We start from the raw sequence: 19,397 nt of genomic DNA, 5'->3' as shown, positions 1-19,397 counted from the left end.
TTACTTTTGAAAGTATGTAAGTGTGTGTATTTATGCATGATATTTATGTACACACATTGTCACTATCACTGTAAAAAGATAAGGTGTATTCCAAAGTGGATGCACCAATTTATAGTGATCAATGATATTTATTTTTGTCTATCTTTCTTGGATTTATAAACACAGCAGTTTTAAAACTGGACTCAAGGGGCTAGAGAGGTGGCTAAGTGGTTAAAGAGCACTGGTTCCCTTCCAGAAGACTTGGTTTACTTCCCAGCACCCATATCGTGACTCATAACTGCCTGGAACTCCAGTTCAGAGGATATGATGCTCTTTTCTGGCTCTATTGGCACTGGGCATATATGTAGTATACACATACACATGCAAGTAAACATTGATCCACATAAAATAAAAATAAATAAAAATACATCTTAAAAAAGAAAACCAGTATATAATTCCACTTAAAAGGAAGGTATCTACACTAATGAAAATCACAGAAAAAGAATGTAGAACAGTAGTTCTATACAACCCTAGAAGGCAGGAGGACCAAAGACTCCAACCGAACCTGGGCTATATGTCTAATCTAAGTAAATAAATTTCAAGATGATATATTTTACATTGTATCTATTTTACCACCATTAAGTGTCCTTTACCACTTGTAATATATACTTGATATATATATATGTATGTATACATATATATATGTGATATATACATATCACATGTTCAATAACTCTTAACCCTCTCAGTTACACTTGATAGAGGCTAGGTATGTGAAGGAATGCATTAGAATAAGAAACAAAATTTGATGTGATGGTGTGTGCCTATAGTCACAGTGCTAGGCAGAAGGTAAGATAGTAAAACCCTCAAAATAAGAGAGAAAAATATGTTGCAAAAAGCTCCTCAAAACTTTTGGAATTTCCTCCATAATACAAGTTTACTTTTTGCTGACCATGAGATATGCTAATGAGGTGATGTCTCATGGTGCCTGAAAAGGTTCAAGGTAGAATATGGTCACTTGGGAGGTGGGGTCAGGAGGACCAGGGTTCAAGGTCATCCTTTCTTACAGAACAAGATTGAAATCAGCACAGATTATGTGAGACCCGTCTCAAAAGGGGTAAAAATGGAGCTGGGTTGACAGAAGAATCAATAGAAGTTTCAGTCTTACATCCTGTGGTGATTTGAACAAGAATGACTCTCATAGGCTCATATATTTGAATGCTGAGTCACCAGGGAGTGGAACTCCTTGAAAGGGTTAAAAGAATTAGCAGATATGGCCTTGTTGGAGGAAGCCTGTCACTGGGCACAGTGGGCTTTGAGGTCTCAAAAGCCGATGCCAGGCCCAGGCATGCTCTCTCTGTCTCTCCTTGTGGATCAGTTGGCTCTCAGCTGTATCTCCAACACCCTGTTTGCCATTCCTGCTGTCAGGCTTCCCCACACAATGATAGAATAAGCCTCTAAAACTGTAAGCAAGCCCTAATTAAATGCTTTCCTTTCTAAGAGTTGCCTTGGGCATTGTGTCTCTTCACAATGAGAGAACATTGACTAGGACACATCCCAATCTCCAGGGAGAGGACAGGAGCTGAAGACAGAGAGCCATCACCAATGGCCAGTGATACCATCAGTCATGTCTACACTGCAGAACCTTGCTTGGGGAGGTCAGGTTGGTGAATACACAGAGGTGATAGGCAATCTATGTGTCTCCCCCAAAACATGCTGTGCACCTTCCCATCTGGTTGTTTCTCTGCTGGATCCTTTACAACAAATCGGCACATGCAAAAAAAGTGTTTCTTCAAGTTCTGTGCTCTTCTAGCAAATTACAGAGCCTAAGGAGGGCTGGTAAAAACCTGTCTCATAGGAAGCCAGTCAGAGCGGAGGCCTCTGCTTACTGCTGCTGGCCATACTGGGGGAATGAAGAGGCTTGAGGGACTGAGCCTTCTCCTGTGGAGTCTACATCAAAAGTGAATTGCTGGACACCTACTGGATGTCCAGAGAGCTGAACAATCTTGGTGTGGCAAAGTCCCATGTTTTGGTATTAGAAGTAGAAACAGCATGCACCCACATACTCACACACATGCCTACACAGAGACACACATGACATGACAGTAGGAGGAAGACTTATTGAGAAGATGATAAAGGGGTTAATACAATCAAAATTCACTATACACATGTGTGAAAAATAAAAATAAAGAAAAGAAAACAGATGTTGTCCATATTAGAGAAAGAAAATAATAAAATAAATAATATGTTCCTTCAGGCTTGTTTATTTGTTTTGTTTTGTTTTTTGTTTTTTTGTTTTTGTTTTTGTTTTTTCGAGACAGGTTTTCTCTGTAGTTTTGGAGCCTGTCCTGGAACTAGTTCTTGCAGACCAGGCTGGCCTCGAACTCACAGAGATCCGCCTGCCTCCCAAGTGCTGGGATTAAAGGCGTGTGCCACCATTGCCTGGCAGGCTTGGTATTTAATTGGGAGGCAAGATATATACACATAAGACAATTAAAAAAATAAAGGTAACTAAATTGCAAAATAGTACCAAATGTGGGGAAAGGAAACAATAGAGAAATGGTTAAAAATTGCTGAATAAAACCAGCCCTAGTAAAGTAGGTTTGTAATCTCAGTTTAGGGCAAGAGGATCACAAGTTGAAACCCAGCTTGAGCTACTGAGTAAACTCAAGGGTAGATCAGGCAACTTAGTGAGCCTAGTTTAAAATAAAAGGCAAAGAAAAGGCTAGAGACATCGCCAGTGGTGGAGCAGGTGCCTGGGCGTATCCTTCTACTGCTAAACACACAACCTAATAAGGGAAACTGGGTCAGCAGGAGGACTGAAATTCAAGGAGAAAAAGCATCCGAAAAGAAGAGGATGGTGCGACAGCTAGGCCCAGGAAACAGATGCAACTGACAAGTTTTCAAAGAATCAGTGAGAAGGCAGTCATTTTCTAAAAACTGTAGCCAAAATATTACCTTTCACGTTCCATTTGCCTAAGATGGTCATTTTTTATAGCTTCAATCAGTAAGTTAGTATGCGGATCATCCTAGGAAAAGAAAATAAAAAAGGAAGTCAGAAATAAAAATTAAAAACTTAAGATTTCTAATCAATACCCCAGCAACTAGTTTTATAAAATGGTGCATATGGCCAGGGAGTGGTGGCACATGCCTTTAATCCCAACACTTGGGAGGCAGAGGCAGGAGGATCTCTGTGAGTTTGAGGCCAACCTGGTCTACAGAGTGAGTTCCAGGACAGTGAGGCTATTCAGAGAAACCCTGCCTTGAACCCCCGCCCCCCAAATATAATGATAATAAAATAAAATGTATGTAAATTAGCCTATTGCCCTTACATAGAGCAGAACTTGATTTTGTTCTGTTTTTATGATTGCCTATCACACTCTTCATGGAACTAATATATATTCTGAGCAGTAGAAAAAAGGGTCAGGCCAGGAAGAATAAAATCAAATACACAAAGCTAGGGTTGCTCGTATAAATATGCGATACTATAGATTGTAAACTCAAATGCAAAGGTGTTCATGGTTAGCCACTGCTTAGATATTCCATGTAACTCCCTACTGAGAATGAAGACAAGGCTGGGGCTGAGAGGGTGGCACGGTACCAACCGTGGAAGACGTGGCTTTAACTGCCAGCACCACTTAAACATACACTGATTTTTTAAAACAACATACACCATTTTCTCAGTATGAAAGTAATGCACAAAAATCCATATTTATCCAGTACTATGTTCCAGGTATACTTTCAACATTTTATATACTTTGGCCATTTAACCCTCACAATCCTATAAGGCAGGTTATTACAACTGACCCCTTTTATATAAAGGAACTGAGCTGAAAGAGGAATAAGTCCTGAGTGGCAACCAGGCATCAGGCTTCACAGCCCGCACTTTCTTTACTAGGAACAATAATACCCTTACCTTCTATCAAGAAAAATAAATAAATAAATAAATGAAAAATCTACTACCAGGAAAGAGGGAGGGAGGGAGGGAGGGAGGAAGGGAGAGAGAGAGAGAGAGAGAGAGAGAGAGAGAGAGAGAGAGAGAGCCTGTCTAGCCTGTCTACCTATATTAGTAAGCTTCAGGTTTTGAGACTATTTCAAAAAATAAAGTGGAGAGCTACTGAGGAAGACACCCAATATTAACCTCTGGTCTTCATATCATAGGCACATACATGTATATTTCATATCCAGAGAGAGAGAGAGAGAGAGAATATGAAAATCTTCTGTTTGGTATGGTGAACTATGCCTGCAATCCCAGCACTAAAGAGGTTGAGACAGGAGGATTCAGAGTTTCGAGGCCAGCCTAGACTTCAGGACAGCCAAATTTAAGAGACCCTCAAAAAATAAACAATGAAGTTCAACTCTATTAAACTGAAAAATTACACCACTTTGACCTTCAAATACAGGCAATTTCATATGGTTTGACTTAATGTAATAGAATGCTAACAATCTATGCATAAAAATCTGGAAAATGTTTTCAAAGTATTAAGAAAAACGAAGCAGAGGTGAGGAGGAAGACTAGGAAACAACATCCAATTGCCCAGAAACTACTGTTTCTATTCTGGTGTTTTCTTCCAGTTTCTCATGTGTAAAATATGGACCCGTACCTCTTCACTTAACATCATATAATATCCCTTTGGGTCTTTAAAAACAAGACTTTCCAGAGGCTGAGGGTGTCGAGGATATAGTTCAGTTAGTATAATGTTTGCCTGTGATCCATGAATCCCTGAATTCAATACCAAGACTATGTAAGACTGGGCACAAGAGGCACATGCCTTTAATCACAGCATTTGGGAAGTGAAGTCAGGGGTGTCACAAGTTCAAATCATCCTTAGCTACACAGCAAATTTGAGGCCAGCTTGGGATAGTGAGATCCTATGTCAAACAAAACAAAAACCAACCAACCAACCAAACAAACAAACAAAAAAAGAATTTAGGTTCCATAGCAGATGGATGAGCAAAGTCTTAGGTTCAATCCCCAGTACTACTGTTCTAGTTTGTTTCTTAGTGCTCCGATAAAAACACTGACCAAACAACCTTATGATATGGGAGTTTTTATTTAGCTTGTAGCTTTCAGTTTATCACCAATGGAATCCAGGGCAGAATGCTCAGGCAGGCAGGAGCCTGGTGTCAAGGGACAAACATAAAAATCACAGAGTGCTCTTTCTGGCCTGCTCTTCGTGGCTGCCCAGCCTCTTTTCTTATAACAACCCAGGACCACCTGCCCAGGGGTGGCACTGCCCACAGATATCTGAGCCCTCCCATACCAAACCTTAATCAAGAAAATGCCTGACAGACCCACCCACAGGTCAACCTGATGGAAGCAATCCCTCAGCTGAGGGTCCTTCTTCCCAGGTGTCCTTAGTTGTGTCAAGCTGACAAAAACTAACCAGGGAAAAAAAGTTCCACAGTCACAAGGTCAAGGTGTAGTCAAATCTTATTTTTAATGATTTTTCTAAAAGCTTTGACTAAAATTGTGCAGTCTGATCTTTTTGGGGGGCTTTATTTTAATTTTTTATTAATTTTTTTTCATTTATTTTATGTACCAGTCACAGTTTCCTCTCCCTCCTTTCCTCCTGCCCCTCCCCCACCTCCTATCTACCAGACCCCATCCACTCTTTCTCCATTCAGAAGGGGCAGGCCTCCCATGGGAGTCAACAAAGCCTGGCATATCAAGTTGAGGCAGGACCAAGCTCCTCCCCTGCATCAAGGTTGGGTGAGGCATCACTGCATGGGGAATGAGTTCCCAAATCCAGCTCCTGCACCAGGAACACGTGCTGATCCCACTGCTAGGGGCCCCACAAACAGTCTAAGCTACACAGCTGTCACCCACATGTGTGGTCCGCTTTAACTATAACCTCTAACCCTAAGTCCCAGTCTCAACTCAAAGTAAACAGCAAATGAAATCTGTGAACTGCCTGTTGGGAAACTCAAGACACCCCCATTTGCTCGCTCCCAGAGACAGACAAGCAGAGGAGCCAAGGGACTGGCACTCTCATACTCACACTTGGGGAGATGTACTTATCGTCTTCATCAATTTCTAACGGAACAGCGATTAACTTCTGGAATGCCTTCTTCATTTTTTCTCGGTCTCCAATTGCAAAACAACTGAGAATTAGGTTGAAGCCTGCCTTCAGATTTGGGGCCATACTCATGATGTGCTCGAATGAATTAATGGCATCTGAATATTGACCAGTTTTTATAAATGTAATTCCAATGTTCTGCATTATTTTAATCCTAAACAAGGAGAGACAGGTTAGTCTGGAAAGTCTGAACTAATATGACATTCAAGTTGTTGCACTTCCCTTTTTCTTTTTTTTTAAATTTTATTTTTAAATTTAATTTAAATTTATTTTAAATTATAAGTAGTATAACAGACAGATCACAACATTTAATGATTACAGTCATATTTACACTTGTGGGATAATAAGTACATATTTAAGTCATTTCTATTACCTGAAAAAGGAAACCTGTGCTACTAACAGTTGTTCCCCGTCCTCACAGTCAGTGCTGGGGGCCACTAATCTACTTTCTGTCCTTCTGCCTTTTCTAGTTATTGCCTATAAACAGACCATATAAAGTGTCAGGTCTGTCCCCCTGACACAATCCTGAGGTTCCTCTACACTGGAGTATCGGTGCTTCACTTCTTTAAAAAAAAAAAAAAAAAAGAATCACTAAATAGACTTCTATGGTATAGATATACATTATTTTGTTTTTTGAAACAGGGCCTCACTATGTAGCCCTGGCTGCCTTGGTGGCTTGGAACTCTGTAGACCAAGCTGGCCTCAAATTCACAGAGATCTGTTCGCCTCTGCCTCAGAGAACTGGAATTCAGAGATGTGTACCACAACACTTGGCCTTTCCATGTTTTCTTACCTATGCCTGCTTGGTGGAAATGGGTTACTTCCACTTTTTTGACTCTATGATTAATGCTACTATGAACATTCACATTCAAGCCTTTGAAATAATGTAAATTTTCTTTTATTCTAGGTATATACCCAGGAATAGAACTGTTGGCCTTTTAAGACACTGCCTGTCTTGAAAAGTGTACCATTTCACATACCCAGGGAATGAGATTTCTAGTGTCTCAGCACCCGCATCAGTACCTGTCATGTCAGTCCTTTAGGGCCATTCTAGTGGAGATGGTCCCGCCGCACTGACAAGTGTATCCAAACATAACCCCATTGCTGGTTCATAACTAGCTGACTGGATCAGAATCACTCATTCGTGGTATTCTTTTTGTTTGGAATGCAAGTTATCTCAAATCCTTGGTAGTTACTGCCTTGGCTAAATTACTATAGTACCCACTGCCCCAGTTATTATTAAGCACATAATGCATGCCCCTAAATTACATTTTCCAGAAATGCTCAAATTCTTGGTGGTTGCCGGGTTAAAGGTGTTTTTGGAGCAGTAGTTCCCAACCTGGGAGTAGTGACCCCAACTACTCACACCTCGACCAGGATTTTCATATCAGATATACTGCATATCAGATATTTACATTATGATTCACAACAGAAGCAAAATTAGTTATGAAGGAGCAATGAAACAGTCTCATGGTTGGGGTCACCACGACATGAGAAATTGTATTAAAGGGCTGCAGCATTAGGAAGGTTGAGAACCACTGTTCTAAAGTACTCTGTAGATTAGATGACACCTGCTAAAAAGTAGCATCTACAAATAAGGCATGAAATATGAAATATCCTCTATGCCTAGGGAACATTTAGACAATCAATATACTATTTCTGTTCTTGAATATTGGAGGAGTAGAAGATAGCCGACTTCTCCACCTTTTCCACTCCACCGTCTCAAACAAGGAGGAAGTGTGCGCTGTGGACCACTCTACTGCCATGATTGCTAGGGCTGTGCTGGCATGAAGCTATATGATGTTCCTAATGACTGGATGGTTAGCCCAGTTTTATTTCTCTTGGTCAAGTACTATTCCTTTAACCTTTAATTTGCCAATATGTGAGATATGCAAATAGTCACAAGTGAACAGAGCAAAACTCCACATCTGAAACATGAATCTACACCTCCTATCTACACACAGTTCGAAATGCTCAGTCCACAAGCCAGCTTGCTCCTGAGAAGACACTTAAGCTTTATAGTCACAAGGTTTCACACTTACCTCATTTCTTTATGGACACTCGGGATCTGATCTAAGGCCATTCGGTAGAACTTAATGGCTTTGGAGTAATTCCTCTGCTTTAAATAGATATTTCCCATATTCACTTTTAGTCTCCCTAATTAAAAAAATGAGGGTAAACATTCTCATGCTTGTATTTTTCCTATGATATTTTAGATAATCTTAGTTTATATTCTCTAAAGCTTTTTTTCCAAGTTAGGATGTTTTAAATGCTTTTTATTGTATGTGTATATGTATGCAGATCAGAGGAAAACTCATGGAAGCTGGTTCCTTCCTGCCACTTCTAGGATCTAGAGACTAAACTCAGGTCATTAGCCATAGGTACAGGTATGTCTACCATTGAGTAACTGTTCTGGCCCAGTTAGAAGTTTTAGACATAAAAGTCTAACATCAAAACAGTACACCCTTGTCATATGTTCATACACTTAAGTATGGAGAAATGGAACTTCTTGAAAATACGGTTAGACAACAGTTTTCATTACAAAACTGAAGTGCATTGTGCTAAGAAAAACACAAGACAGGAGAGAGAGTTCAATGGTGAGAGCTCCAGCTGTGCAAGCCCGAGGAGCTGGTTCCATCTGGGAAGATAGAGTGGAAGAAAAGAACAGATTCCTGAGAGCTGTCCTCTGGCTCCATACACATATACCATAACATTCATGTATTTATATTTATATATATACATACATACACACTATAAACACTTTTAAAAGGGATACAAGACATTTGTAAATTACTCAATAATGGCACGTAATTTTAATGTTATTAAAGGAAATGATACTCTGATGGTGAGGGATAATTGTCTGTATTCTCTCAATCATGTTTTAAATAAATCCTGACTGGCAGGCAGGAAGTATAGGCAGGAAAACCAGACAGGAAGTAGAGGTGGAGAAAAGAGAACAGGAGTATTCTGGGAAGCAGGAAGCTCCCTCCGCCAGTACTGCCCAGATCACTGAAGAAGCAGGATGTGACCTGACCCGCTGAAAAAGGTACCGAGCCACATGGCTAACATAGATCAGAATAATGGGTTAATATAAGTAATAAAAGCTAATAAGAAGCCTGAGATAATAGGCAAATCAGTTTATAACTAATGCAGACTCTGTGTGAGTTTTTTTGGCGCTAAACAGCTGTGGGACCTGGTGGGAGGACAGAAACCCCAACAGAGCAGCCCCTCATGTTACAGAATTGTGCCCAACTTGGGGCATGAACCCAAGATCCTGAGAGTAAGAGTCTCATGCTCTATCGACTGAGCTAGCCGGGCGGCAGGACACAACACGCTCCCCCTACTACAGATTGGTGCCCAATATAGTTAACTAACACCACATAAAACATGAGCGGGCTTTAAAGGGAATTCTAGAAACAAATATAGAGTTTAACACAGCTTTTTGCTGTGTGCTGGTGGGGTACTGCAGAGAAATTTTCCCAACTCATGGCGGATTTCTGCCACCATACAGAGAGATGTTTTCAGGCTGCGCAGTGCTCTGTGTGGAAAATTTGGCTGTAACTCAGAAAGAAAGAGTTTATGTGCCGCTCGCTCAGTCTCAGAGATAAAGTGTTGAGTGTGGCTCCTACCTGGCGGCCCCAGAGCTAGCAGAAATGGTACGTCCACCATTTTGAAATTGGAGAGAGGTGGAGCCAACATCCAGAGCAGCCGCAACCAAGCTGTTTAACATTGTAAAAGTTCTTCAAGACAGTGGAGAATTGGGGACAATGCAATAGGACAGATTCAGACATAAAAGACCTCTAAATGGGTCACAGTGCCAGATGGGTGTACGTAGGCTTGGGAGAGAGAAGAAATAAATAGTATAGAGAGTCATAATATAAAGTTAATGCTAGAGACAGAGTACAGATAGTCATAGATTAAAAGAAGTAAAGAAAAATAAGCCACGTAAAAAAGGAAAATTCACAGAGAGCCTAGATTCTGTATATTATTGTGTTTTCTTTAAATTTTTTTATTGTGAAGGAGCTAAATATAGAGAGATATTTCATTGTGTGGTCTGCTAAGCTAAACCAGCATATATGTTCTAAAGGTATCTTGGCTTTAAAATTTGGGTCTAAGGATATGATGCTTTGGAAAAGAGGTTCTTTTGTTTTCACAGAAGATGAGACCCTATGGACCCTAGGCCAATATGGTATGATAGACCACACCCTCCTGAAAGGTTGCTGTGAACACCCTCAAAAAAATTACTTCACTCAACTGCAGACTGGGAGGAACCTAGCAAACAGGACACACCATGAAAGACCTGATTAACAGCGCCCCCATACAGTACAAAGCAGTTTGGAGAGAAATAACTATGTTCATATTCCCAAATGTTGTTTATAAATGTTCTTTTACATTTAAAGGGGGATATGATATAGATATGAATAATTTGCATTGGTATAAATTTTGTCGTATTGATAGAAATTTAAGGTCAATTTTGTTATATGTATATGTATTTCTGATCTTGATTAAGGTATTGTGATTGTGTAGTTCATTTAAAAAATGTAATGTATAGGGGGTTGGAGAGATGGCTCAGAGGTTAAGAGCACTGGCTGCTCTTCCAGAGGTCCTGAGTTCAATTCCTGGTGCGGGAGAATTATCTGTATTCTGTCAATCATATTTTAATAAAACGCTGATTGGCCAGGCAGGCAGTATAGGCAGGAAAGCCAGACAGGAAGTAGAGGTGGAGCCTCTGGGAGTATTCTGGCAAGCAGGAAGCTCTCTCCGCAGTTCTGCCCAGACCACCAGAGAGGAAAGATGTAAGCTGCCCAGCTGAGAAAGGTACTGAGCTGTGTAGCTAACGTAGATAAGGACAATGGGGTAACATAAGTTATAAGAACTAATAAGTAGCCTGACCTAATGGGCCAATCAGTTTATAATCTTATGGAGTCCCGTCTGTGATTTTCTTTGGGGTTTGCCGGCTGAGGGGTACCGGGCAGGACAGAAACCCCAACAAGCCGGCCCCTCATGCTACAAATTCCCAGCAACCACATGGTGGCTCACAACCATCTATAATGAGATCTGGTGCCCTCTTCTGGCCTGCAAGTATACATGCAAGCAGAACACTGTAATGAATAAATAAATCTGAGAGACATTCTGCAGGATACAGAAGAAAGTGACTAAACTGTCTTTGAAATTTCCTGCTTTATAAAATAGTCTGCTGGATACTATGGGCCTATAGGCTGAAGATGGATGCCCCAATGGTACAGAAAAACTTTGGGTGACTGTCAAGGCAGCGAGATGTCTCTGTCATTTCTACAGTTTTGGAAGTTGCTTACTTCTTGTTTACTTAGGTAATATTATATCCTTCTGGAGTCTTTGATGGAGTTGAAGAATAGATAGATAGTTATAGTTATTGTTTTCCTTTGTTATGATAAAAGATAAAATAGATATAAATATTGTAACTGTAATTCTTGCTTGGTAACTATTTTGTTATACGTAATTTTACTATGTTAAAGTGAAAGCCTTTCTTTTTTGTTTAAACAGAAAAGGGGAAATGGTATAGGAGGTTCTTCTGTATTTGTGTTGATTTCCTTGGTTGAATAAAGAAGCTGCCTTGGCCTTTTGATAGGGCAGCCCTTAGGTGGGCAGAGTAGACAGAACTGAATGCTAGGAGAAAGAAGGCAGAGTCAGGGAGAGAGCTGCCATGAAGTTGCCAGGTCAGACATGCTGAATTTTTCCCTGTAAGCCATGACCTCATGGTGATATACAGATTATTAGAAATGGATTGAATCAAGATGTGGGAGTTAGCCAATAAGAGGCTAGAGCTAATGGGCCAGGCAGTGATTTAAGATCTCCGTGTGATTATTTCAGGCATAAGCTAGCTGGGTGGCCGGAACGACAAGCAGCCTGCCAGCCCGGGTGTAAGTCAGCCTGGCAGCGGGACACAGCCTGCTCCTCATACTACACTCTGGTAAACCTTAATATAACAAAAACTACACAATATAAATATACAGTTGTCTCATGGGAACACAGTCACTTAATGAAAGAATGTTCCATTTGGTTGGCATGGCTCCTTCTTCTTATGAGGATGCAGTATTTGTGGTTGTGTTTTGAGGCAGGGTCTTACTATGTAGCCCTGGCTGTCCTGGAGCTTCTTATACAGATCAGGTAGCCTTGAACTCAAAAGATCCATCTGCCTCTGCCTCACTAGTGCTTGGATTAAAAGCAAGCATCACCTTTCCCAGCTTGGAATATATCATGTGTTTAGTACTAGGCAGTTTATTTCATGTCAACTGCATTTATTCCTATACATATATGTTTTTTCACACATACTATTTTGAAGTAGGATAGTACATCATAAAAAAGAAAACAAAGTGAGGAAATGAAATTAACACTAAAAATGAACTACGTATCTGTGAAATGTTGGTTATATACACCTACCTGCATTGCTAAACATCTTATTTTTCACTATCACTTGGTAAGTGTTCAGTGCTTCTGCATACATTTCATTGGCTGAATACTGACTGGCCAAGTTGAAGAGAACCTAGGAAAGAAACACTATAAAAAGCCAGATAATGACCATCCTTGGCCCCATTCACTTGCAGTCATCCTAGAGGTTAGAACACTTGAACAAAGCTGTGTCTCAAGATACCCAGTCAAGCATAAGCCTACCTTGTGTTACAAGTAAAGAGAACGCAGATGATGGAGGGCTGACCTCTAAACTTCACTTAATTTTCTTTGTATTATTATTTTAATTTGAGTAGTGCTTAACCATTAGTGATTTTAGGAAGACCCACAAAGAATAAATGTGCTTTACAAATGCTACTGGTAGAAAAAGAAATAATCAAGAAAAGGATTACTTAGTTCTCCTTACAAGTAGAAATGAAAAATTATATAGAAATAACTTAAACCCTAAAGCATATCAGAGGAGGATTTGTATAACAAAAGTTTTTTTCTGAGACAGGGTCTCACTATGTAGCGCAGGCTGGCCTGAAACTATGTAGACTAAGCTGGTCTCCAGCTCACAGAAATCTGCCTGCTCAGTCTCCTGAATGTTGGGATTAAAGGCATGGGCCTATATCTAATATTTTTAACATTTCAGATGTCCCTTTTTTAATTTATTTGACATATAAGACTCAGTCCACTAAAAATCTACTCTTTTAAACATCAGTGTAAATAAATATCAAGGAAGAATCTTTTTAGTATTAAAGACATTTTGGTAGAAACTAAAGAAGGCATAGATTTTCCCACGACCTTCACATATTTACTGGCTCAAAAATCAACATCAGTACCTCACTAAGACAACCCTGGTGTAGCATAAATATTAAAAATATCTAAAAACTTGAGGCATAAGAACGTGGACTTACAACTGAGGACTGGGAATGCAACTCACGGTGAGGCACTTACGTGGCATGCATGAGACCCTAGGTTTAATTTCCATCACCAATAAAAACAACTGAATAACTAATTAACAAAAGAAATCTCCCCCCACCCCAAGACAGAGTTTCTCTGTGCAATAGCTCTGCCTGTCCTGGAACTCGCTCTGTAGATCAGGCTGGGCTCGAACTCATAGAAATCCACCTGCCTCTGTCTCCTGAGTGCTGGGATTAAAGGTGTGAGCCACCACTGCCCAGCTAAACAAAAGTACTATTATGCAAACCAAAGACAAGAGTGTCTCATGGACCAAATATATTAGACTAATGCTGGATACAGAAGAAAGAGTCAAATTAAACAAGGCGAAACCAAAAAGAGCAGGAAAAGCAAAGGAAAGGAATAGGACTAGCCAATGGGTACCAAGTTAGTTATAGTAAGAAGTTATGGCGTAGCTGGGCATGATGGCACATGTCTATAATCCCAGAACATGGGAGCCTGAGGCAGGAGGATTAGAAATTTGAGGTCAGCCTGGGCTATGTAGTAAGAACGTGTCTCAACAAAAGACACATTTTTAGTGTGATGTATTATTTTACACTAAGAGAACCTCATATTTTTCAAAGTTAAAAAAAGGGAATTGGAATGCTCTTAATAAATGATCAATGTTTGAAGAGATAGATATACTTAATTTGATTTAAGCATCATTTGTCAAAATATCACATGGAACCTGTGGTGGCTTATACAAGAATGGCCCTTATGTATTTGAAGGCTTGGTCCATTGGTCCATCATATCTGGTGGGTCTGTTCAGGAAGGATTTAAAAGACATAGCTTAGTTGGGAGAGGTGCGTCATTGGGCACGGGTTTTGAGGTCTAAAAAGTTTGCATCATTCACAGTAAGTTTCTTCTCTCTCTGACTTATGGTTTGTTGACCCAAATGTGACCTTTCAGCTACTTCTCCAGCTCCATGCCTACCTGCCTGCTGCTATGCTCCTTGCTATGATGGTCATGAACACACCCTCTGAAACTGTGAGCCCAATTAAATGCTTTCTTTTATAAGTTGCCTTGGTCATGGTCTATTGTCACAGCAATAGAAAGTACTAAGACAGCACCCTGTAAGTCTGAACAAATTTTATGATTTGGTGAAAAATCTTTTTCTAAATGCAACAAGAGGGCTAGGGATGTAGTGACAGAATACTGGACTGGCATATACAATGCCCTGGGTTTGATCCTTATCAAACTTTTTTTCACTGGAGAAAGAAACAACTTGGGATGGAGAGATCCTGGTAAACATATGGTACTCACCAGGCACATCGATACTTACGGAGTACGTTAAATCCAAGTTGATATTTTCTGGAGTCGTAACTTGCTCTCGTTGCCTCACCAGGACTCTCTCTTTTCTTCCTGCATCTTTTGCCTTTTCTAAGGCCTGAGATCAGATTTATACTTGGTTAAGACAGGCTGATGCCTTCATCAATATTCATGCATTTATATGATGCGTGACTGAATTCATCTTCCACCTCAGATTCCCGAATGTCTCTTTGTAGCCTCATACAAAATTCCCCGGAATATTGTTAAAATGGTGCTCTGAAATATAGAACTGCTTTGCTGGAAAAAGGTGTATTTACTGCAAGTTAACATTGTGCTACTCTTTCCTGCTACCTTTGGATTTGATTATGCCTATGTAATTCTTTTTCCCTCCCAATTCCTAAGTGTTTTGAGTATTTTAATTCAATCTTAAAAAGTAGGGACTTGAATGGATTTTTTTTGGTGTTGGGGATATTCAAAATTCAATAAGCTATGAGATAATTATGGCCTAATATTACAAGAAATGAACCAAATCCTAGTCCTCTAAGGGGAAGAAAGGGCTTTTATTTCTTTCCTTAATGCATTATTGGTAACTTGGGAATTAATCACTAATGCATTTAATCTGCACATTAAAAAGTAGATGAGGGCAGAGGCGGGTGGATCTTTGTGAGTTCAAGGTCAGTCTGGTCTATACGAGCTAGTTCCAGGACAGGCTCCAAAGCTACAGAGAAACCCTGTCTCGAAAAACCAAAATAAATAAATAAATAAATAAATAAGTAAATAAAATAAAAAAATAAAAAGCAGATGAAATCCTGGAAGGTAAACCAAGATTTGTGGTTTAATTAGAAAAAAAAGGCCAGTGAGGTTTCGATGAGAAGACAGAACTCAGGAACGGGGCATGGTAGCAGTCAGAAGGTGAAATTGTACAGGCAGGAGGACCATGAGTTCCAGGTCACCCTTGGCTCTAGTGAGATCCTGCCTCGGTGAAAAGGGGAAATAGTCGTCTATAGCCACAGTGTGTGTCAGGAGTCATGGTAGCTGAGTTTTGGAAGTACTACACAGAATGTTTCTACTTTAAAAAGACCAATGTCAATGTTGGGCTGGACAGATGGCTTAGGGTTAAGAGCACTTGCTGCTTTTGCACACGTCTAGGGTTTGGTTCTCAGCACCCACACGGCAGTTCCAAATCTGTAACTCATGTTCCAGGGGATCTAACACATTTTTCTGGCCTCTACAGGCACTACACACATGTGATTTACAGGCAAAACATTCATAAACATAAAATATTAATAAATCTTTGAAAAAATGCCAAAAATTGTAAAATCACCCAACTGTAGTATCAGAATTTGTATAGCAAAATTCTCAAAATAATTGCCTTACTCAAAGCCTAAGGCCAGTCAATAGGAAAAAGAAAATGTGCACAAGTATGTGCGTATTTAAAAGTAGATACAGACATCAACACATATGTCATAGGCCAGATTTTCCAGCGGATGAACTCACCAGCTTTAAGTCCCCACAGCTGTTGGCAATACAGCTCTCCTCTACCAGTTCGTTCACTTTCTTCTCCAGCTGTCTGATCTTCTCTTCTGGGCTGTTGAGAAAACAGTGGATGTCGTTTCAACCATTCAACCACTAAAACCTATACCACAAGTTACTTTTGGACATTGCCTAGTAATGCCATTAGGCTTTAAAGCTAGATTTCAAATAAAGATATACATGGAACTGCAAAGCAAAACAAAAACAAAAACAAAAAACACTGTTGTGCTTAATAATTACATTAGCAAATTATTCATAATAAATAAACATGAAAGTAAAATGAACATTTATTTAGCACCAAGTGTAATAATCACACACTGAACTGAACTAAACGTGCCAACCTAACAACATCAATTACTTCTCATAAAAGACTTGATGTGAGAACTGAAATTATATTTTACTGAAAGATATAGAAAGTTCTGCTCAAGAGCACAAAGCTAGCAAGCAATTGTGGCAGGATCTGGACCAGGCAGGCACACTGCGTCACTGCTCCAGAAACAAGTGGCCGTGTTTTTAGATCCTATGAAAAAATGAAAACTTTCCCTGTTGCCTAGGAAAACGAAAGCTCATAAAAGAGATTTAAGATTATTTATAAACTTAAGAATGTTATAAAGAAAATGTCTAATGAGATTAAATAGTTTAAAAACCTGGCTCCTGGACCCTGTGGTAGCACACTCTTTTAATGCCAGAACGTGGGCAGCAGAGGAAGGCGGATCTGTGACTTAGAGTCCCCCCACCCCCATGTCTCAAAAACACTAAGCAAACAAACAAACAAACAAACAAACAAAATCCTAAACAGCCAATGAGGTTCCTTATGGGTGTGGTCGCTGGTAGGTCGACCATGTTCCAATAAATGGCTAATATCTATGCAGCAGTTGATTATAAAAAATAGTTAAAAGATAGTAAGTTGTTGAAAGGTGGTTTAGAAGTGTATCTAAGAGGAACTGGTGGAGAAGTGAGGAAGTATATATGGTTAGAATACATTGTATGCAATTCTCAAAGAATAAAAATATTGTATTAATTTAAAAAAGTTTTGATTTTATTAGGTACAAATTATCCTGGACCTGTAGATACAGCTCAGTTGTAGAACAATTCAATTGCTGGGCATGTGCAAGGTCCTATTACACACACACACACACACACACACACACACACGATAAAAAAAAAATTGCCAAAGCAGTTAAAACATTAACAATTCAAAATAATGTTAATGTTGATTTGCTACCACTTTCTTCCAGGAAAATAGTATAACTCTCTATATGTACATTGGTACCTAAATAAATTTTACTGAAGTTACATCCAAGTGCTGCGAGATATTTGATTACACTGTGTAAAGATAGTCACTAATTGGTTTAATAAAAAAGTTAAACAGCCAATAGCTAGGCAGGAGGTATAGCCAGGACTTCTGGACAGAGAGAGCTCTGGGAAGAAGAAAGGGGAACTTGTCAGCCTGATGTAGAGGGAGCAAAACATGCAGGGGAGAGGTAAAGACAAGTCACGCGGTAGCGTGCAGATGAATAGCAATGGGTTAATTTAAGTTATAAGAGCTAGTGGGACAAGTCTAAGCTACAGGCTTAGGATCTTTTATAATTAATAATAAGTCTCCATGTCATTTTTTGTGAGCTGGTGGCCCAAAGAAAAATCCACCTACAATCAAGTAGATAGCTCTCTTAATTCACTACAAATGGACTTTTAAAAAGAATACAGTACAGTTTAATCTATAGACTCCTATTCTGTGGGAGACTAAGACTATGCATGTTAGTAGTCTATAAAGAGCTTTAAAATTCAAACTGAGCAACAGCATAACATGGAAACTTTTATTAAAAAATAGTGAGGGATTGGAGAGATGGCTCAGTGGCTAAGAGCACTAACTGCTCTTCCAGAAGACCAGGGTTCAATTCCCAGCACCCACAGGATAGCTCATAAGCATCTGTAAAACCAGTTCTAGGGTATTTGATGTTCTTTTATGGCCTCTGTAGACACCAGGTTTGCATGTGATACACAGACATAAATGTAAACAAAACACTTATATACTTAAAATAAAAAGAAATTTAAAAGTTTATAGGTTTATAGTGAAGTTTATATATACTCAACTTTTCTGAAACAATCCAATAAATGTATTTTGTTTTGTTTTTTTGATTTTCAGAAAGGTTTTCTCTGTGTAGCCCTGGCTGTCTTGCAACTCATTCTGTAAGACCAGCCTGGTCTTGAACACAAAGATTCACCTGCCTCTGCCTCCTTGGTGCTAGAGTTAAAGGCTTGTGCTACCAGTTCCAATAAATGCCTTTAAATGTTACTTATAGATTGATATTAAACCAAAACATTAATAAAAAAATTTAGCTAAAAATCTTTAAGAGAACTTTAAGAAGACACTCAAAGTAACTTATGCCCTAATAAATAGCAATGAAATAAAATGGATACGTAGACACTGCTAGGTATCTGACAAGTGCCTGCTAGCCAGTACAAATCCCAAGCTAGTGTAGAGCATCTCCTTGCCTCTCCCAGCAGTTGGCTCAGCCCTAAGCCTGTGATCCATCCGAGGTCCATGAAAAACAAAGGCACAAGAGTTTGTGGTAGAGAGAAATGCCAAGATCTTAGCTTTGTTAAAAGAAACTGAAATCTTGGAGCTTTCAGCTGCTAAACTTCTCAATTACATGTTATTCTGAGCTCTCTCCACTCTCTGGGCACCATAAGGATAAGCAGGCTCTTGGGAAAAGCCAAAAGGGTGGAGAAAAGCCAAACAAGCGCTGATGTTATTGAGCAGTAAAACCAGCTACACCAGAATGGCCCTTCCTCCAGAACTCACACTGTGGAACACAATAAACGTTCTAATTATGTGTATATGTTTCCAGATTTCTATTATTTGTGAGCAGTAAAAAATAGCCTAAATTACATTACTACTTAAGTAACGCCTTTCCCCTCACTAGCTTGGATACAGTCAAAAGGGAACTTTTATAACATACACAATAGTCCTAAGTGCTGTGTTTAAGAATTACAATTTTAAACAATAGGAGGGACTGGGGATGCAGTGTAGTAGGGTGCTCACTGGCATGTATTAGGCTCTGGGTTGAACCTTTAGCATCACAAAACCAACTAATCTCTCTCTCTCTCTCTCACGCACGCATGCGCGCACACACACACACACA

At 39.6% G+C, this 19,397-nt stretch overlaps 1 protein-coding gene across 3 annotated transcripts in view; it reads right to left on the bottom strand.

The window, feature by feature from the left end:
• Positions 1-19,397, bottom strand: part of Ift88 (intraflagellar transport 88) — a 106,726-nt gene that overhangs the window by 70,681 nt on the left and 16,648 nt on the right. For all 3 annotated transcript variants that reach the window (XM_048442030.3, XM_048442029.3, XM_048442028.3), the window contains exons 8-13: positions 16,216-16,306; positions 14,732-14,836; positions 12,480-12,582; positions 8,102-8,216; positions 5,982-6,213; positions 2,938-3,008 (exon numbers count right to left, since the gene is read on the bottom strand). In XM_048442030.3, the coding sequence (XP_048297987.2) occupies positions 2,938-3,008; positions 5,982-6,213; positions 8,102-8,216; positions 12,480-12,582; positions 14,732-14,836; positions 16,216-16,306 (717 nt within the window). The remainder of the gene's footprint in view (positions 1-2,937; positions 3,009-5,981; positions 6,214-8,101; positions 8,217-12,479; positions 12,583-14,731; positions 14,837-16,215; positions 16,307-19,397) is intronic.

The sequence above is a fragment of the Myodes glareolus genome, chromosome 12 (assembly GCF_982192425.1).
Source record: "Myodes glareolus chromosome 12, mMyoGla1.1, whole genome shotgun sequence".
NCBI classification, from domain to species: domain Eukaryota; kingdom Metazoa; phylum Chordata; class Mammalia; order Rodentia; family Cricetidae; genus Myodes; species Myodes glareolus.
The sequence above is the reverse complement of the archived record's forward strand: the minus strand, read 5'-3'. Positions and strand labels throughout refer to the sequence as shown.